The following is a 16,440-nucleotide window of genomic DNA, read 5'->3' as shown; positions in this document are numbered from 1 at the left end:
GCCAGCCACAGTATAGGCGGCTGGCCCAGAATACAAGCCCATAGATGCAGCCGTCCGCACAGTTACAGCATGCTTTCAGTTGAAATGGTATGTCGATACTGTTAGGTAATTTCTTAGTCAGATAGATATTGATTAGATACTTGTTGTATTAGGAATGTTTAGCGGAGCCAGGCTGTCTAGCTCAGGCTGTTAAATGCTTAGTCATTGGCATGAGTTCTGCAGGCTGCATATAGGCCCAGGTCAACTAAATAGAGAGAGTCTGCAGGCAGGAGGTTATTGCTATTATTATGATATGTTTAGCCGTAATCTTAATCATAATATCTTCCGAGGCTTACTGTCCGGACATGTTCCTGAATGTCCTGTATGTTTTTAGATACACACCACATAATCAACACTCACACACACATTGATTTTCTTCTTGTTTTGACTATTGTTATGGTCAGCTGCAAAGCTGGCATATCAGGTGACGTCACGGTTTGACGTGCCTGTGTAGAATGGGGTTAGCCCAAACCAGGTATAATGGATAGGCGGTCAGTTAAATTTAAAAATTCATGCTATACGTACAACCAAAAAAAGGTTTTGTATTTCCATAAGTGGGGTAAAACTATGAAATAATTTAAGTGTAGACAAAAAATAGTAATAGAATTGACGAGTTTAAACATAAATATAAAGGTATGTGTCAATCAAGATATATGCAAGAACAGGTTTAATGATTAACCAGATGGAACATTGTGGGTGTGGTGTATGAATGTTAACACTTTGTAATAATTCTTTAGTATATTACTTGTGTGGTGTAGAAGAGAATTATTTATGTAGAGATACTGCTTGCAAACCAATGATGGTAAGATGATGTCATGGGGTAGGACTGGATAAGTCTGACTTCTTCCTACTCCATTCAAGCATGTACTAGGTATAAGCAAATTGATAATGGATTAGCATTTGTTGGATATGTGTAAAATTATATGTGTTGACATATCAACTGTCTTTACATGCTTGAAAGAATAAATAAATCAAATCAAAAATCAAAGTATATGAAACGGGGTCTTTTGGACTTGACCCTGCTTGTTAATAGTGCAGAGGTGTCAGCCCTACTACACCAAAGCAAGACCACCCTTTTTTTTAAACATTCACCCTGGCCCAGGCCAAGCAGATGGAAGTAGGATTGCTTGAAAGAAATGATTATTAAGAGCATGGCAGGATGGCTGGATGCCTGGCAAAGAGGGATTTTCTACTGCAAATCTTCATGAACATGTTTGCAATTGTTAGTTTTTAATTACTATCTCCATGTGCTCACAATACATTACACTCATGTTATTGAGTGCAGTGAATTTATCTGTTTTGCTTTTGCATGAGAGATGAAAGGATGTCGCTTCAGATGTAATGCCCTCTGATTTGTAAGAGGAGTATAGGCAGGGTCCTTTTTTCTTTTGAAAGTTTCTCATCTCAGCTCGCTTTCCTAGTTGACCCCAATACTTGTCTCAGATGGATGGGGTGGGTAGGTGGGTGGGTGTAGGCGTGTCAACCTGGACTCTCACAAGTTCTTATGGCGTGCAACTTCAGAGCTGCTCACCTCCTGTGTGAATGTAGTGAAGAGAAGTGATTTACTGTTGCCCTCTGTACACCCAGCCCATTCCCAGGATAGGGTTCTTCTTTCTGGGGGTGACAAGGGCAGATATGAGCTGGTGTGCGGTTCCCATCAGCCTTCCAGGAGCTCCCCATGTCCTGTTACCTAATAAGGCATACCTAGATTCCACAGTAAACATTAGATGGAGCTTTTTTCTCAAAAACACACAAATGACTGTGACTGCCTAAAGTACTGTATTAACACTGCAGAGTTGTGTTTTTGTTTAGGTCATGGTTTATATAGTAGAACCGTCTGACTGTAATCTTTATCATACATGGACTTCTCCAGATAAATAAAATGTTTCTATGCAAACAAACTGCAAATGCAGATATGTTTTCTAAGGAATGCATTTGATTGCTGGATTGTATTCTGATGCAACATCATTTTTGAACAAATAAAATGCTGCATTTTCTTACTGACTCGGATAGAACAAGAAGCAAGTGTGGAGGGTGGCGAAGGCATAAAGTGCAGTTTTGTCTCTCAAGCAGCTTGAGTTTGACTCCACCTGGAATTTTGCTCTGATGTCATTTTATAGTTTTGCTCTTTCTTAACCAAGACCTGTGAGAGTCATGTGCTGAAGATCTAATATCTTGGCTGAAAAAATACATTGGTTGGGAAGACTTTACTGATAATGTAATACTGATAAAATGACATTGACCATAGGTAGTGTTGCCGGAATGAAGCTCCACCACTTTGTTTTTCTCCAAGAGAGGAAAAAAGAATAGGCCTACTGTGAGCACTTGAAGATCCAAACATCAGTGTGTATCCTGCAAAACTGAATGCTCTAAGTTGTGATAATAAAACTGAAGGTGTGGCGATTGAGTCACAACATCGATGCACACCATGGTGTGCAGTTGGAACCCACTAAAGTTTGTGTGTTTTGTTCAGGCACATATATGTGTGACAGAACGAAACTCGGATCATCCAGCAAAATGTCAGAAGGTTGCCAGATGTCACATTGTACGAACTACTTGTTTTCTTATCATATCTGTTCCTAAGAAATAATGATTTGCATATTTTTTCTGTTCTTATCTCAAGCAACCGATTAGGTTTAAGTACTTTTGCCAGAGATAGGAGTTCCTCCAGTAACAAGGAATTTCATAAGCTTAAGATTTTCCTAAGCTTCAGGAAAAGTGAGCAGAATGGGTTCACAATGCAGAAGGCACATTTATAATGTGTTAGCTGACTGACTTTGGTTTTGTAGCTAAATTTATTATGAAATGAGATGTGTTAGAATCTTGCAAAAGTCTGATTTACTTGGCTTTAGCCTCTGCACAGAGTTGCTGGTTGAACTGTAGAAGTCCTTGTCCACTGTCAGTGTCCTCTGCTTTGTATTAGTCTCATTTGTCTCAGTCTCCTGCTCAGTTTCCTCTGTTTAGACTTATATTGTAACAAGTCTTTAATCTTATGAGCTTAATGCAAAGTAAGCATCAGTAGTAAATGTTATAAACCAAACACATGGTGACATTTTTACCACAGTTTGTTTTCAAATAAGCCCAGGAGATGTCTTGGATGTGTGTTTGGAATTGTCCCCAGTAACCCAGCAGGTATAATAGTTCATAGCTTAAATGTGTGTTTGCACAGCCATATGTGAGAGAAGTGACACTACAAAAAGTGTCAGTACCCACCTCCTACCCTTCATCTTCTCAGGCAGCTCATATCAATCCAGCTGTCTGATGACTGTCTGATGACTGTCGTTGACACGATGCTGAAGGTTGTGGCACCCGCTGGTGATTGTTGTAGGACTGGAGCTCAACCTATGACCTCTGTCTGTCCAGACACAGGACTCCCGGTGTTGTGAAAAATACCTTTTCACTTTTCCCGGGCTTTGATGCTGTGCACATCACTTGTATGAAAAATATGACATTGCTTCTTGCAAAACTGTTGCTGGCATAAAAGAATCTAAGTTCTTTAATTTCTTTGTATTGTGAAATTGAATGTGTAATTCAGGAATAATTAATCAATCAAAAGTCAGTTGAACTCCAAAACTGCTTTGGGATTTTAAAATGACATTCAAGCATCCATAAACTACATCTGGAAAATAAAGTATTTGGCCAAAGGGCATACACTGAAACACTTTAGACTCTATTTGACTATTTAACATGTATAGATGCTGTAATAACATTAGACTCATCATGGACCTGAGACAGTATATGATTAGTCATCTAGGACAGGGAACGAAGACAACACATGATGTGTGTGTGGGTGTTTTACAGTGTGCTCCAAATCCCTAAGGCTTTTGCAAAATTAAAATGACACTTGAATGACCGATTTGCAGCCAGCACTCGGACCATTTGTACCTGTCTGTTTTCTGTAAAGGCCAACAAATTGGAATGTCTCCCCGCTACAATGTGCCTCTCTCGCTTGGCCATAATTCAGCGACTGGACTGGGCCACAGAGGAGCTCAGAGCTTGGCGCTACAAGAGGAGAGTGGCCCGGAGCCGTTCCCTGGTGGTCTGGACGCTGACAGTGATGTAGTGCCCACTGTTAGATACCAGCGGGAAAGGGGGCTCAGGCTCTCAGCATGAGTGTGGGATGTTTGTGTGTGTGTGTGTGTGTGTGTGTGTGTGTGTGTGTGTGAATGGCAGAGAAAAAACATAAAGCATGTGTGTGCGCGCATGCATGTATGTTTATGTCCTTTCTAGCCTGTGCAAGGTCTTTCTCACACAAGATTAATGGCTGGTGTTGAAGTCTTGAAGTGGATGCTGCAACTTGTACAAACAGCGCACATACATCAGATCTGACCCACTATTGTCACTACTGCCTTACATTCACTGGGTTTGTGGTAAAACCGTCCAAGCTTACATTAATCTGAAATGATAAAGTGTATCCAGTAAAGTATGGTGCTGTAATTTAATTGTAGTTGATTTTATGGAGTTTTTCAGTCTGTCTTGACTAGGACAGAGGTTTTGTCTTATTTGGTGTTACTGTCAGTATACAACTTTCCCTGGTTTTGTTTGTTTCTAAAGTTTTTGAATTAAGTTGTTTTGAGACTGAGACAAGGCTACCACATGGCTTTCCTAATTATTGTTATGCTATGGGATCAATCATGTTTGTCACTCTGCTTAAAGACAATATTGTTCTGACTGTAAAGAATATTCACAGTAAAATTGGATGTATGGTCTTTAAGAACAAACTGGGACAAAGTGTTGTCTACTATGACAAAAAAAGGCAAGTTTTACTCTTTTAGAGCTGCTGTCTTTGCAGATGCCAAAGTATGTTCAAAGTCAGCTGGATTACGATAAAGCCATAAGCAGCTTTTGGTGTAAGAGATCAATAAAATGCCTAGAGAACCTTATGTGATTAATACCAAGTATGAGAGTCTGATTCATAGACATGACATAGAGGTGACGGGAGGGACCATTTGCTGGCACAGGTCTGTCCCAACTGTTGTCCCGTCTCATTTCTGAAGTCTACATCAGTGCCAACACTCAGTTCAGCAGTGACCACAAACAGTAACCAAAGTAGGAACTTGAGGAGTGTAGATTTTAAAAATGCACTGCTCATTTCCATACATATGAACACCTGGCCAGTCATTTCAAGAAGCAAGTGTGGCTGTCAGATTGTTGGTTTCAGAAAAAAAGGTACCGACACCCCCTCTATTCAGCCTTCTGAAAGGACCTCTTTTATACCATCTAGGGAGTACTTTTGAAAAAGAATGTAACCAGCTAAAAGGGAAATTCTGGTATGTTTCAACCTAAGTCTTATAACTGTGGCTAACTTTGCACCATCACCTCCATTGTTCAGATAAAAGAAATGCTGACCCCAGCAAAACAAAAATATCAGAGCAAGCAGCACTAGCCTCCTAAAGCTTTTCTTATTCTAAGTTTGGGCCTTTGTTTAACTGGGAGCTAACTTAAAGCCAGCTAGGACCATCAACATAGGTTTCTGATTTAGTCTGAAGCAGTTAGAAAGCATTTGTCTTGTAAAATATTCTTCAGTTTTCTCCCTCACTTTTTTAGGCCTGTAATTTTGCATATTCTGTGGAAATTAAAATCGGTGATTGAATTCATTCAGGCCTTTGAAGGTACAAATTTATCATCACTGGATATGATGACGTACTGTAAAAACATTGTTTTCCTTTTTACAAAAAGTTAATCTTTTTGCTTCCTTTACAACCTCCAGCTCATTCATCTCCTCTGGGTGTTAGGGTGTGACTTCCCATCTCTGTCACCTCCACCTTTCCAGCCCCAGATCCTGTCACTGATTTTTGGAAAATTGAAAAGTTACTATCGTGCATCTTCAGCATATTAATGTGCTTTTCAGCAGAGTTAAGAAGGTTCATTTAAATTACACTCTTAGATAATTTGCATCACAATAGAACAGCATTTCCAAGTCAGTAAAAGTGTTAGAGCTTTGCTGTAACCCCGTTAGAGTGCAATTAACATTGTGCTGAAGGAGGACATTATCATTTTTATGGATGGTGTGGGAGTAGTCCTCCCGTTCCCTGCTGTGTCTACATGGGATAATGAATGGGACCATCCCCAAAGGCCCCAACTGACGAAAGACTCATCCAGCACCATCAGTTTCTCTTACTCTTCCCTCTTTTGTGTGTGCCCACCTCTGTTGTGTACTACAGGCAAGCTCAGAGGGTGCTAGTAGGTTGTTCAAAGACAATTACTGGAGACAAACAAGAACTGCATGACCCCAGGCTGTTGACACATTGTGATCCTAATCAGACAGACATGAAGAGGGTTTGCTAGACATGCTATCACTCATGGAGTGATTATAAATAGCTTGGCCGCAGGTCATCAATCCAGTCGTGTTTCTATGAATGCTCCTACAGTATTCTCTATGAAATACATAATCTGAAGTTAGGAGGAGAAATTCAGATGATGTTATGCCCTGTCAGTGCATTTCTTAGTGCTTTTTAAAGACACATCATTTTTCTTGACCAAGCTGTACTTAGTCAGATTTTTGCCTATTGAATAAGTTGCCTCAGTAGGATTTTCCCTCCCACAGTGTACACTGTGTTCATGTGATTGAGCTGGAGTGCAGATGTGTTTTAGTCCTCGGTAATCACCGGCTTGGGGCTTCTCGCTGCTTAGCCCTAGTCTTTAACAACATGTAAGCACTTACTCATTTCTCTTATAATATCATAGTGGGACACCTTAAAGGAAAATCTTCAAAAGCTACAGTTTATAAAAAGACAAGCTAAAGATGCTGTCCACCCTGACATAAACTGTTATGCTGAGAAAGAAACAGCTGCGTGTTGAAGCAGTTTATATTGGCTATTCCAGAGAAAAGGGAAGTGTCCCAGGAATTTTTTTAACCAATTTTTCTCATGTAGAAAATAGCCCCATTGCTGACTGGAGGTGACCTGGATCAGCTTGTAATCTGTCTGTGAGCATATGAGTGTCTGAGGGAGAAATGTGTGAGTCTGCATGTAAATGTAGGTGGAAAGTAAAGCTGTGTTTAGCAGAGAGTGAGCAGCGCTTTAGTCTAGCCAAGTCATACAAATGTTAATGACTAGAGGTCTGCTGTCTCCTGGCCTCTCTGCTGTCTACAGGTCCCCCGTAGAAAGTCTTGTTAGATTTTACCCAAATTCTTTTATTGAAAGTGCGAGAAGTGAAGACAGGAGAGGACTGTTTAAAATCAACAGGAAGTTTACTCAAAGTCTGGGCACAGGTGAAGCCATACAGCGCTGGGGTCAGAGAGACAGAGTTCCCACAGGAGATCCGTTCTCTGAACCAGAGTTACGTGTCTACATTGAATTTATCTCCTTGGGCTAGGCCCGCCCTGGACAGAGGTACAACATTTCACACTTCGTAATCCTATTGGTCATTTGGTGTGAGTAGGTCAACCCCTGTCTGTGCCTGCTTGCTGAAATGTGATCTAAACCAGGTGTGTGTGTGTGTGTGTGTGTGTGTGTGTTTCTCAGGTGGCAGCTTGATCTTGATCAATGAACACTGAGCAATGGGTGATCTGGGCTGCAGGCCCCCTGTCTCTGCAAGACACCCCATGACAAAGCAGAACTTGGAATATGCTAAGTGGGTCTAGGTGAAGGTGCAAAACAGGCCAACAGGTCTTTGTTAAAATGTAAAATAGGCTGTGTGGTTACCTGAAAGTAACACACTTGACCAATAAAGGTGATTATCCATAATGACCTTAGAATCAGGATGTGCTGTCAAGAGTGAATGGTTTGAACAAATGATGTTTGGCCCCATTTTACCTCACTGAAGTAGTGCATTGACACAAACTTACAAGGTCCCTCAGATCTTCACGTCAGTGTCTTTTAGAAGTTCCTAGAGCAAGATATAAATGCCGGGGTGACTATGCCTTTACTGTTGCAGCCCTTAAATTGTGGAACAGTTCACCTTCTAATGTTAGGTCAGCTATTGACCTCAGTACTTTAAATCATTGCTTAAAACATATTCATTTGGCTTGGCTTATGACACACAGTAGGCCTGATGCATTCCTGTTGGGTTTAATTTGTTGAACATATGTTAACTGTGTGTCTGTGTTACTGTGTTTCTTTTTTTTTTTTGTGCTGATCTTAATTGCTCTATTTTAGTCAGCTATTGTGATTCTATTCTGCTATGTAAGGTACTTTGGTCAGCTGAATGTTTTTAAAGTGCTACAGTATATACACAAATTTGATTTGACTTGATTTGATACTGCAAGGCAAAGCAATGTTAGCAATTATATTGTTTGTATCTAGTATCCAGTAGTAACAAGTCCTATTTGGAGAATTCAATGTGAAACGGCGTACCTCGGGCATAGCTGTGTTTGGTTCTGGGGTTTTGGCATAGCTTATGGGGAAAACTGTATTATAGAATTTAGGGTGACGGCGTTATAAGCTTCTATTTCTCTATGAAGCCTCTTCCGGCTCTTTTAAACCAGGAACTCACAATAAGACGAAGCAGACCGCTTTAGATTTTATAAAAAATAACCGTGCTGGTTTATTCAGAGGATCACAGGTAAAATTAACATTACACGTCCAGATCTCTCCCACCACCAACCTGCGCGCAGGCAGCTTGGAAGATCAAAAACCCTGGACCATGAAACCTATATAATTTTAATCATTTTTGGGCTAGCCCATGCTACGCAGGGGCGTCAAACCGTGACGTCACCTGATATGCCAGCTTGCAGCTGACCATAACGATAGTCAAAACATGAGGAAAAGTCAAGGTGTGTGGCTGTTGTTTTTGTGGTGTGTATCTAGAACAATTTGACATGACATTTCACATTAAGACAAATATTAAGATTAGCATTACAGTTAATACTAACAGCTCTTTGCCTGCAACCTTGGCCTGCAAGCACATGAAATTAAACTGAGCAGTTAACAGCCTGAGTTAGACATCCTGTCTCCACTAAACATTTCTAGACAACAAATCTCTGAATGTCTATCTAACTAAGAAATAACCTAACAGCGTGTTCATTGGAATTAAAACAGAACTTTTGATTGGGAGAACCTCCAGCGGTCACACACATCAAAAGATAGTTTTGATGTAGAATCTTCGTGAAACTGGTTCAACAGTTCTGGGCAGAGACCATTCCAGTTTGAAACGCCAGTCACGTGTGCATAATTATCAATATGTCTGTAAATGTTGTGCAAGAGTGGAAAATGTGTAAACCTGACTCTTTGGGATCATTAGTCTATAGGGTTTTGTTTAAATTGTTAAATACGGTTCCTAAAGAGGAGTAGGATAATGTAAAAAACTGTTTTATTGCATGGGTCCAATAAATGCAGAATAGCGGGATGTTTGGGGATAGTGACAGTCCTCCCCCACAAGAGGATGCTATAGGACTATTTTTGAAGCAAGCCCCTCTTTCTGCTGAGAAAGCTAGACTGCAATTCAGTCACTGCAATTTTGACAAGAAACAAACCTGAACCAAGATTGAAACAAGCTGAGGGTTTTCTTGCTGATTGTACATGCTTTTTAGGAAATTTCAAGTGTTTTCAGTCTCCTTCAGCCAGTTCATGCAAGTCACAAATGCCAGTTGAAGTTAATTCTCTGAATGGCACTGTTATACAACCACACAGAGACATTTCAGTGCAAGCTGCACCTTCTTGCACAGATTACAAGGTGCAGTTCACACACACACAGCTGTGTTCCCCACAATCTCCACGTGGAGAACGGAAGCCTATATTAAAGAGTGGCTTATCTAGACAGATGCCACAAAGTGCAACACAGGGCATGGCACCCCTGGTGGTTGTACAGGGAGGAATTCTGCATACAGCAATATTTCCAGGAGGTAAGACTGACAGACTTAGAGCACGGACTTATCTAAATGAGTTAAAATCCGGCTGTCTAGACCAGCCCACAACTCCAGTTGTTGGTGCATGTGCTTCTGCCTCTTTGAGAGAGGAGGAAGATTGGCACCTTTGTGATGTTTCAGTGCCAGCAATGTCTCATGGTTCTGAATATGGTAGTGATTCCAGCTGGGACCTCTGACTTTTAGAAGAGGTCCGCCAAGAGATGACAGGTGCTGGATTTGTAACAAAAGAGGACATTGGTCCCTTTTCACATCAGCAGTCGCAGGGTGCACCGCGATACCAGTATCAGGTCTACCCACCTCCACAGGATGGGTATGTTCAGCAGTTCCCACCATCAGCCTAACATCAAGCACCTGGCTCACACACCAGTTGCCTCAACATTAGGGCTGCCCAGAACCGGTAACAGGTGACTCACTGTGTTCCCAGGAAATGTTTCTTGAACCACTAGTTAAGGTAACCATCAGTGGTCAAGATCACATGTATATGGTTGACACAGGAGCCCAGTATTCCATACTTAATATGTCACTCTCCGTTTCAAGGCATACACGCAGAGGAGTGGCCTCTTTCCAAAAACGTTCCTTGTAAATGGAATAATCTGTCCTTTTATCATTCTGTTTTGCTTTCTCCCTCCTATCCTGTTAATCTTTTGGCTTGTGACATAATGTGTTCACTAAATGTGACAATAATGATGTCCCTGTGCCATATTGACATCACTTTTCCTGATGGCTCTGTACAATGCTGTGCAACTCCAAAAGCAACATTCAGACAGATGTTACAAACCACACCTTCAGGCATGAATCTTTCTTTTGATTCTTCAGCTGAGGTGTGGTGGGGACTTGTGACTGCACCTGAAAAAACAGATTTGTGGGATACCTTCAAGCAGTGGTTTTCCTGGATTTCCATCCTCCACAAACCCAAAAAACCTTCTGAACACATGCATTGCACCTTTAACTATTCTCTGTATGGGGACGAGGACTATGATGCTTTGTGGGATGGCTTTCTTCAGGGAATAGAGACAACCCAGAGGACAACCACAGTTGACATTCAACAATTGGGAATCTGTACAGATGAGAGACACCTCCTTTAACCTTCTCTAGCTCTGTTTTGAATTCCGGTCTATTTTTGAAAGCTGCAGTCTTTTTTTTGCCAAAGACCTTCTATGTCTTAATTCGGGACTTGATTTGATGTTTTATTCATGAACCAGGGGGAACATTTCTTTTTGCCCTGTGCTAACAGGTTGAACATTTGAGAGTGATGACACTGGAGCAGGTAGCTGTGAGGTGTCGTGCTCAGGGTTGTTTTGGCTAGTATTGAAGTGTGCGTGGGTGGGAGTGCTGGGTTGTCAAAGCACTGAAACGGCAGAATGAAACTTCCGACCACTGGGCCATGTAGGATCTTACATGTAGTCAGAATAATGAAGTCTGACAGTTACCCTTCTGTAAAACGTCCTATGTCACCATGACTGGAGAAGATGATTTATAGACAGATTAAAGATGTGCTGGCAGCTGGATGGTTAGAGATTTGGATAGATGGTTGGATGGGTGGGTGGTTAGAGGGATGGATGGGGCTAATGATGGCTGCTTGCCATGTATTCAGACACTGTTTTGACAACAAAAGCCTCGCCATGGCTTCCTTTTTGTCCTCTCTTTGTTTATTTTGCCGCCTGCTAGTCTAGGGGGAAGGGTCAGTTCAACAGGCGCAGGCACACACTTCAATAGGTTGCAGGAGGCACACACAGACACAAAGGTTAGAGGTCACTGGGTGTATGTGTGTCTATGTGTTTTTGAGAAATTCAGTTAGCTTGTGCACTTCTGGATGTGATTGCGCAGCTATTTTATGTTTATTTGGTGGGTTGTGGACTGAATTAGGTAGAATTCCATGGTCAGATAGAATGTTTAAGGTTGATTAGCTAAGTCTGTCAGTGCACAGGGTGGTTAGGGGCTCTCAACTAAAACAGGAAGCCAAAACACTGAGGTGGCCACTACTTTGACAATATAGTGGGAGGCTGGATAAGTTGATTTGCTTCATAAGATAACTGGGAACACAAATGCAAAGTAGATAACACTCAGAGGGTGAAAACCTCTGCCAAGGGGCAACTCAGTTTCCTCATAATACCATAAAAACAATACTGGAAACAACTGGAACACCGGTGTCCTCACCAACAGACTACTGAGCTCTGGACAAAAGTAGCTGCCTGCTAATAGAGCTAGCTTGGTTAGATAATGAGCATTCACATCTCCAAAAATGTTGGAACAAATTCTAAATTGGCATCACTTAGACAGATTGACTACATATTCTAAATCTATGTGGTTTCTTTGTTGCCTGGAAAAATGTCAAAATGTAATAAAGTGGTGTAATACCAGTCCTACAGATGTAAATGTTAAGAGCTTTGAGCCTGGCTCAAAATCTCACCCATCAGGCCCTCACCTGGCTGTTGCTGCATAGAGTAGACATCTGTTTCTGGAACTGAAAAGTCAGAGATTTCTTTATTTCACAAACTTAAACTGCTTTCTGGAACAAGCAACAAAGTGAACAGATTAGCTTTACATAGTACATTGACATGAGTCGGTAGTACATGCCACAGGCTAAATAAATGTCCTATGCAGACTGATATAACATTGTGTACTTACAGTGCTTCATAGATGCACACAAGTCACAGTACACTTATTAGCTGCATTCATCTTCACTCTACAATAGTGCTCAGCAGTGCAGCCATGCATGTTGGCCACAAGAGGGCTCACATACAGTCAACCTTTGCAGCACTCACAGTGGTGAATAATCTTTTAGAAAAATCTTGTATCCAAATAATGCAAAGGACCAGAAGCACCAAAATCTAATCAATTGTTCCACGGGTCATACCATACGTCTCCAAAAATGTCATTAAAATTCATTTATTACTTCTTAAATAATGCTGTTAATAAACAAAAACATAAACAGACACCAGCAAAAATTAACCTTTGCCCATGGCAGAGGTAATAATTGATAATCCAAAACTCTCAAAACTGAATGGATTGAAAAAGAACAATTACACAGTAAACTTCATTCCAAGAAAGTGTGTGCACTGTACACTGGGCAGATATTATATTAGAAACAAGGCTAGGAGCACAATGTTGTATTTCTGTGTTGAGTAAATTATTTTTGAAATAAGTAAATAAGACATCTCCTCCCTTCAACATCTGTATGCTCTTGCATTGTGCACATCTGTCTAATATTATAGTAGAGTGCAGATTCTAAGGCGGGGCTTCTCTGCGAGGGTTCAGAGGTGAAATGTGTGTTGGCCTTCTGGGTCTGTCAAGATTACATCTTGGAGACTGAGGCTTTGTACATTACATACCACTGTAGATGTGCTTTTGTTGCCAAACCTGACTGAGTAATGTACAGTATAAAAAAAGTATACATTTTGCTTTTTATTTTACATTATTATACATATAATATTTCTTAATTTATTGTCTACTGATATGACTTGGCCATAGTTGTTTGTTTTTCATTTTTTGTTTAGTTCTGTTAATCTGTATGTTCTGCTGTTAACAGTTTAATTTCCCTATAATAAAGTAGTCTATCTATTTATAAATATGACATCACAGTTGAAAAGTGTATCTGGAAGTATTTTTGTGTGTTGTAAGTAATCTGTGGCTTTTACTCATTTACTATGCTCTTTGTGTTTGTGTCTTCCAGTCTGGTTTGATCCGTGTGTCGCAGGAGGAGTATTTGATCACCCCACTACCCCAACATCTGGCCAAACAGCACAACTACAGCGCCCCCAGTGGTCACCACCCACATGTAGTGTACAAACGCTCAGCTGAACACATTGTGCACAGAAGCTCTAGCAGCCCGTCTAGCACCAGTTCTATCAGACCTGTCAATCTGTATCTTCACCAGCATCACCATGACTACCAGCATGGGAAGCTGCAGAGGCAACACTTCTGCGGACACCGCAAGCAATGTATGTAAGGGAACCTCATATTCCTTATAACATCATCATCTGATAACTGTGTAACATTTCATTAGACCATCATTTCTTGTACTGTCATACATTACTATTTAACCATGTATTTCACAATAACACTATCTATGAGACCAAATTAGTTTTACTTAAAGAGCCCATGGCATACTCATTTTGCTCATTTCCAGCCATTTAATGTTTAATTAAATACATCTAGATTAGCTTTGACACATCATAACTCCAAATAGTCTGCAATTATTTTAGAGTTTAGAGTATTATTTGAGAATCTCTAAATTCTAAAAATGAAAAGATAGTTTGTGAATGTGCACAACTCCTGCTGCTGGTGTTGCACCAAAAGTAGACAGCATGACAAATTTGAATTTCTCCTCTGTAGATAGGTAAACAACGGTATATGTACCAATGAAAAGAGATTTGTAACACTCTAAACAAAGCGGGTAATTGAGAAACAGACATAGTAACTTCTCCAGCCTTACAACAGTTCTAACGTTACAGAAGCAAGACATTAGCAGACATTTAATGTGTTTTTTTTAAACTTACCCTTAAGTTTTACTGAGTAATGGAAACATCATTCCCTTTCAAGTAGCTCCAAGATCGGTAAATCCAACCGGTGGTCGCTGCATCTTCCACCACACATACGGTCCCAAAGTAGCGAAATTAATTCCAACAGGTAGCATAGCTCTGACAATAACATCATGGATCATTAATCTTCTTGTTAACCAGCAACACATGTTCGGCAGACACACTGGCCTCAATCAGTCAAAACAAACAGGTATTCTGGGGGAATCCATTGTTGATGAGCTGATCATTCACTGCCCTGGCTGGGGTGCATCATGGACGGCTGCTTGTAGGTTAGACCCGGTCAGGTGAAACAGCGAGTCCCTGTACAGGAACATTCCCGGACACGCAGTAACCTTAGGCCCTGTATTTTTCTCCACATCCTCTGGTCACAGTGCAGCAGGAGGTAAAATACATCCACCAAACCAGTGGATGGCACTGGTGGATGTCAGGCAAGTTCACATGAATGCACAACTGCCTGGAGATTATGACCATTCCAGAAAATCCTTGAACTATCACATAATATTTAATTTTGTTAGAAAAATGAGAGCAAAATGCAAGCAAAAGTTTGTGAGACTTGTATAAACCGAGTTGCTTCTGCATAGAAATACTAGAACATACGTACACCTGATTTTTGGAGTTTTAGGTCACGTCTAAGATAATTCACCATTGTAACATTGTAGATAAGTCAAAAAACAAGGAAAAACATGCCATGGGTTCTTTAATTGTCATGTGTTTTGGCAACATGCAGAAATCTCTCCACTTAAATGCACATCATGAATGGATATTTTGGAATGATGCATCAGGTGCTTGCATATGCATATATGTTGTTAACATGTTAAATTCAATATAGAATTTGAAAACAAAACTTTTTAACATTTAACAGATTTAAAAATGCAATTTGGAATAATGTCATTGTTGGATTTTAAAACTGCATATTAAGGGGAATGGAAAATTGGTCACGGCATTGTTTGATGAACAGAATTTATTACAGTACAGTATTGTAGTTTTTCAGATAAAAACTAAACTGCAGCAAATGTCCTATTAAAATCCTAATTGAAGCAGGCCATTTTTTAAATTTTATCTTGCTGAAAAATACTACTTGTCTGCATAGGTTGAAATAAAGGGATTAAACAAATATTAATGAGGTACTGGATGCATCTCCGTGTCTCTTGACCATTGTGAATTTGTGATGTAACACAGCAAAACAAAAAAATTGAGAGACACACACACAAAGATAACAATCCTGAGAGTATATTCAAGGGAACAATAAGAATTTGCCTGTTATACTGTAAAAGCCTCTTAAAAAGCATTACACCATCATGTGACACTAAATACTGGAATAACTATATCACAAAAATCTGTAACAGTAATTGCATTATTGTGGTATTATCACCACTTCATAACACAGTTTACTTTTGTTTACTATATACAGGTGCTGGTCATATAATTAGAATATCATCAAAAAGTTGATTTATTTCACTAATTCCATTCAAAAAGTGAAACTTGTATGTTATATTCATTCATTACACACAGACTGATATATTTCAAATGTTTATTTCTTTTAATTGTGATGATTATAACTGACAACCAATGAAAATCCCAAATTCGGTGTCTCAAAATTAGAATATTGTGAAAAGGTTCAATACTGAAGACACCTGGTGCCACACTCTAATCAGCTATTTGACTCAAAACACCTGCAAAGGCCTTTAAATGGTCTCTCAGTCTAGTTCTGTAGGCTACACAATCATGGGGAAGACTGCTGACCTGACAACTGTCCAAAAGACGACCATTGACACCTTGCACAAGGAGGGCAAGGCACAAAAGGTCATTGCAGAAGAGGCTGGCTGTTCACAGAGCTCTGTGTCCAAGCACATTAATAGAGAGGCGAAGGGAAGGAAAAGATGTGGTAGAAAAAAGTGTACAAGCAAAAGGGATAACCGCACCCTGGAGAGGATTGTGAAACAAAACCGATTCAAAAATGTGGGGGAGATTCACAAAGAGTGGACTGCAGCTGGAGTCAGTGCGTCAAGAACCACTACGCACAGACGTATGAAAGACATGGGTTTCAGCTGT

General features: G+C 40.3%; 1 protein-coding gene across 3 annotated transcripts in view; it reads left to right on the top strand.

Annotated features, from left to right (window-relative positions):
- Positions 1-16,440, top strand: part of adamts18 (ADAM metallopeptidase with thrombospondin type 1 motif, 18) — an 89,627-nt gene that overhangs the window by 6,343 nt on the left and 66,844 nt on the right. The window contains exons 4-5 of one of the 3 annotated variants that reach the window (XM_020617177.1): positions 13,521-13,625; positions 13,725-13,788. In XM_020617177.1, coding sequence (XP_020472833.1) covers positions 13,521-13,625; positions 13,725-13,788 — 169 coding nt within the window. Of the gene's footprint in view, positions 1-13,520; positions 13,793-16,440 lie in introns of those variants that run through there. The other 2 variants (XM_020617176.1, XM_020617178.1) reach the window with 2 other exon arrangements.

Source organism: Monopterus albus, unplaced genomic scaffold (genome assembly GCF_001952655.1).
Source record: "Monopterus albus unplaced genomic scaffold, M_albus_1.0 scaffold186.1, whole genome shotgun sequence".
Lineage (NCBI taxonomy): Eukaryota > Metazoa > Chordata > Actinopteri > Synbranchiformes > Synbranchidae > Monopterus > Monopterus albus.
This window is presented reverse-complemented; position numbering and strand designations above follow the sequence as displayed.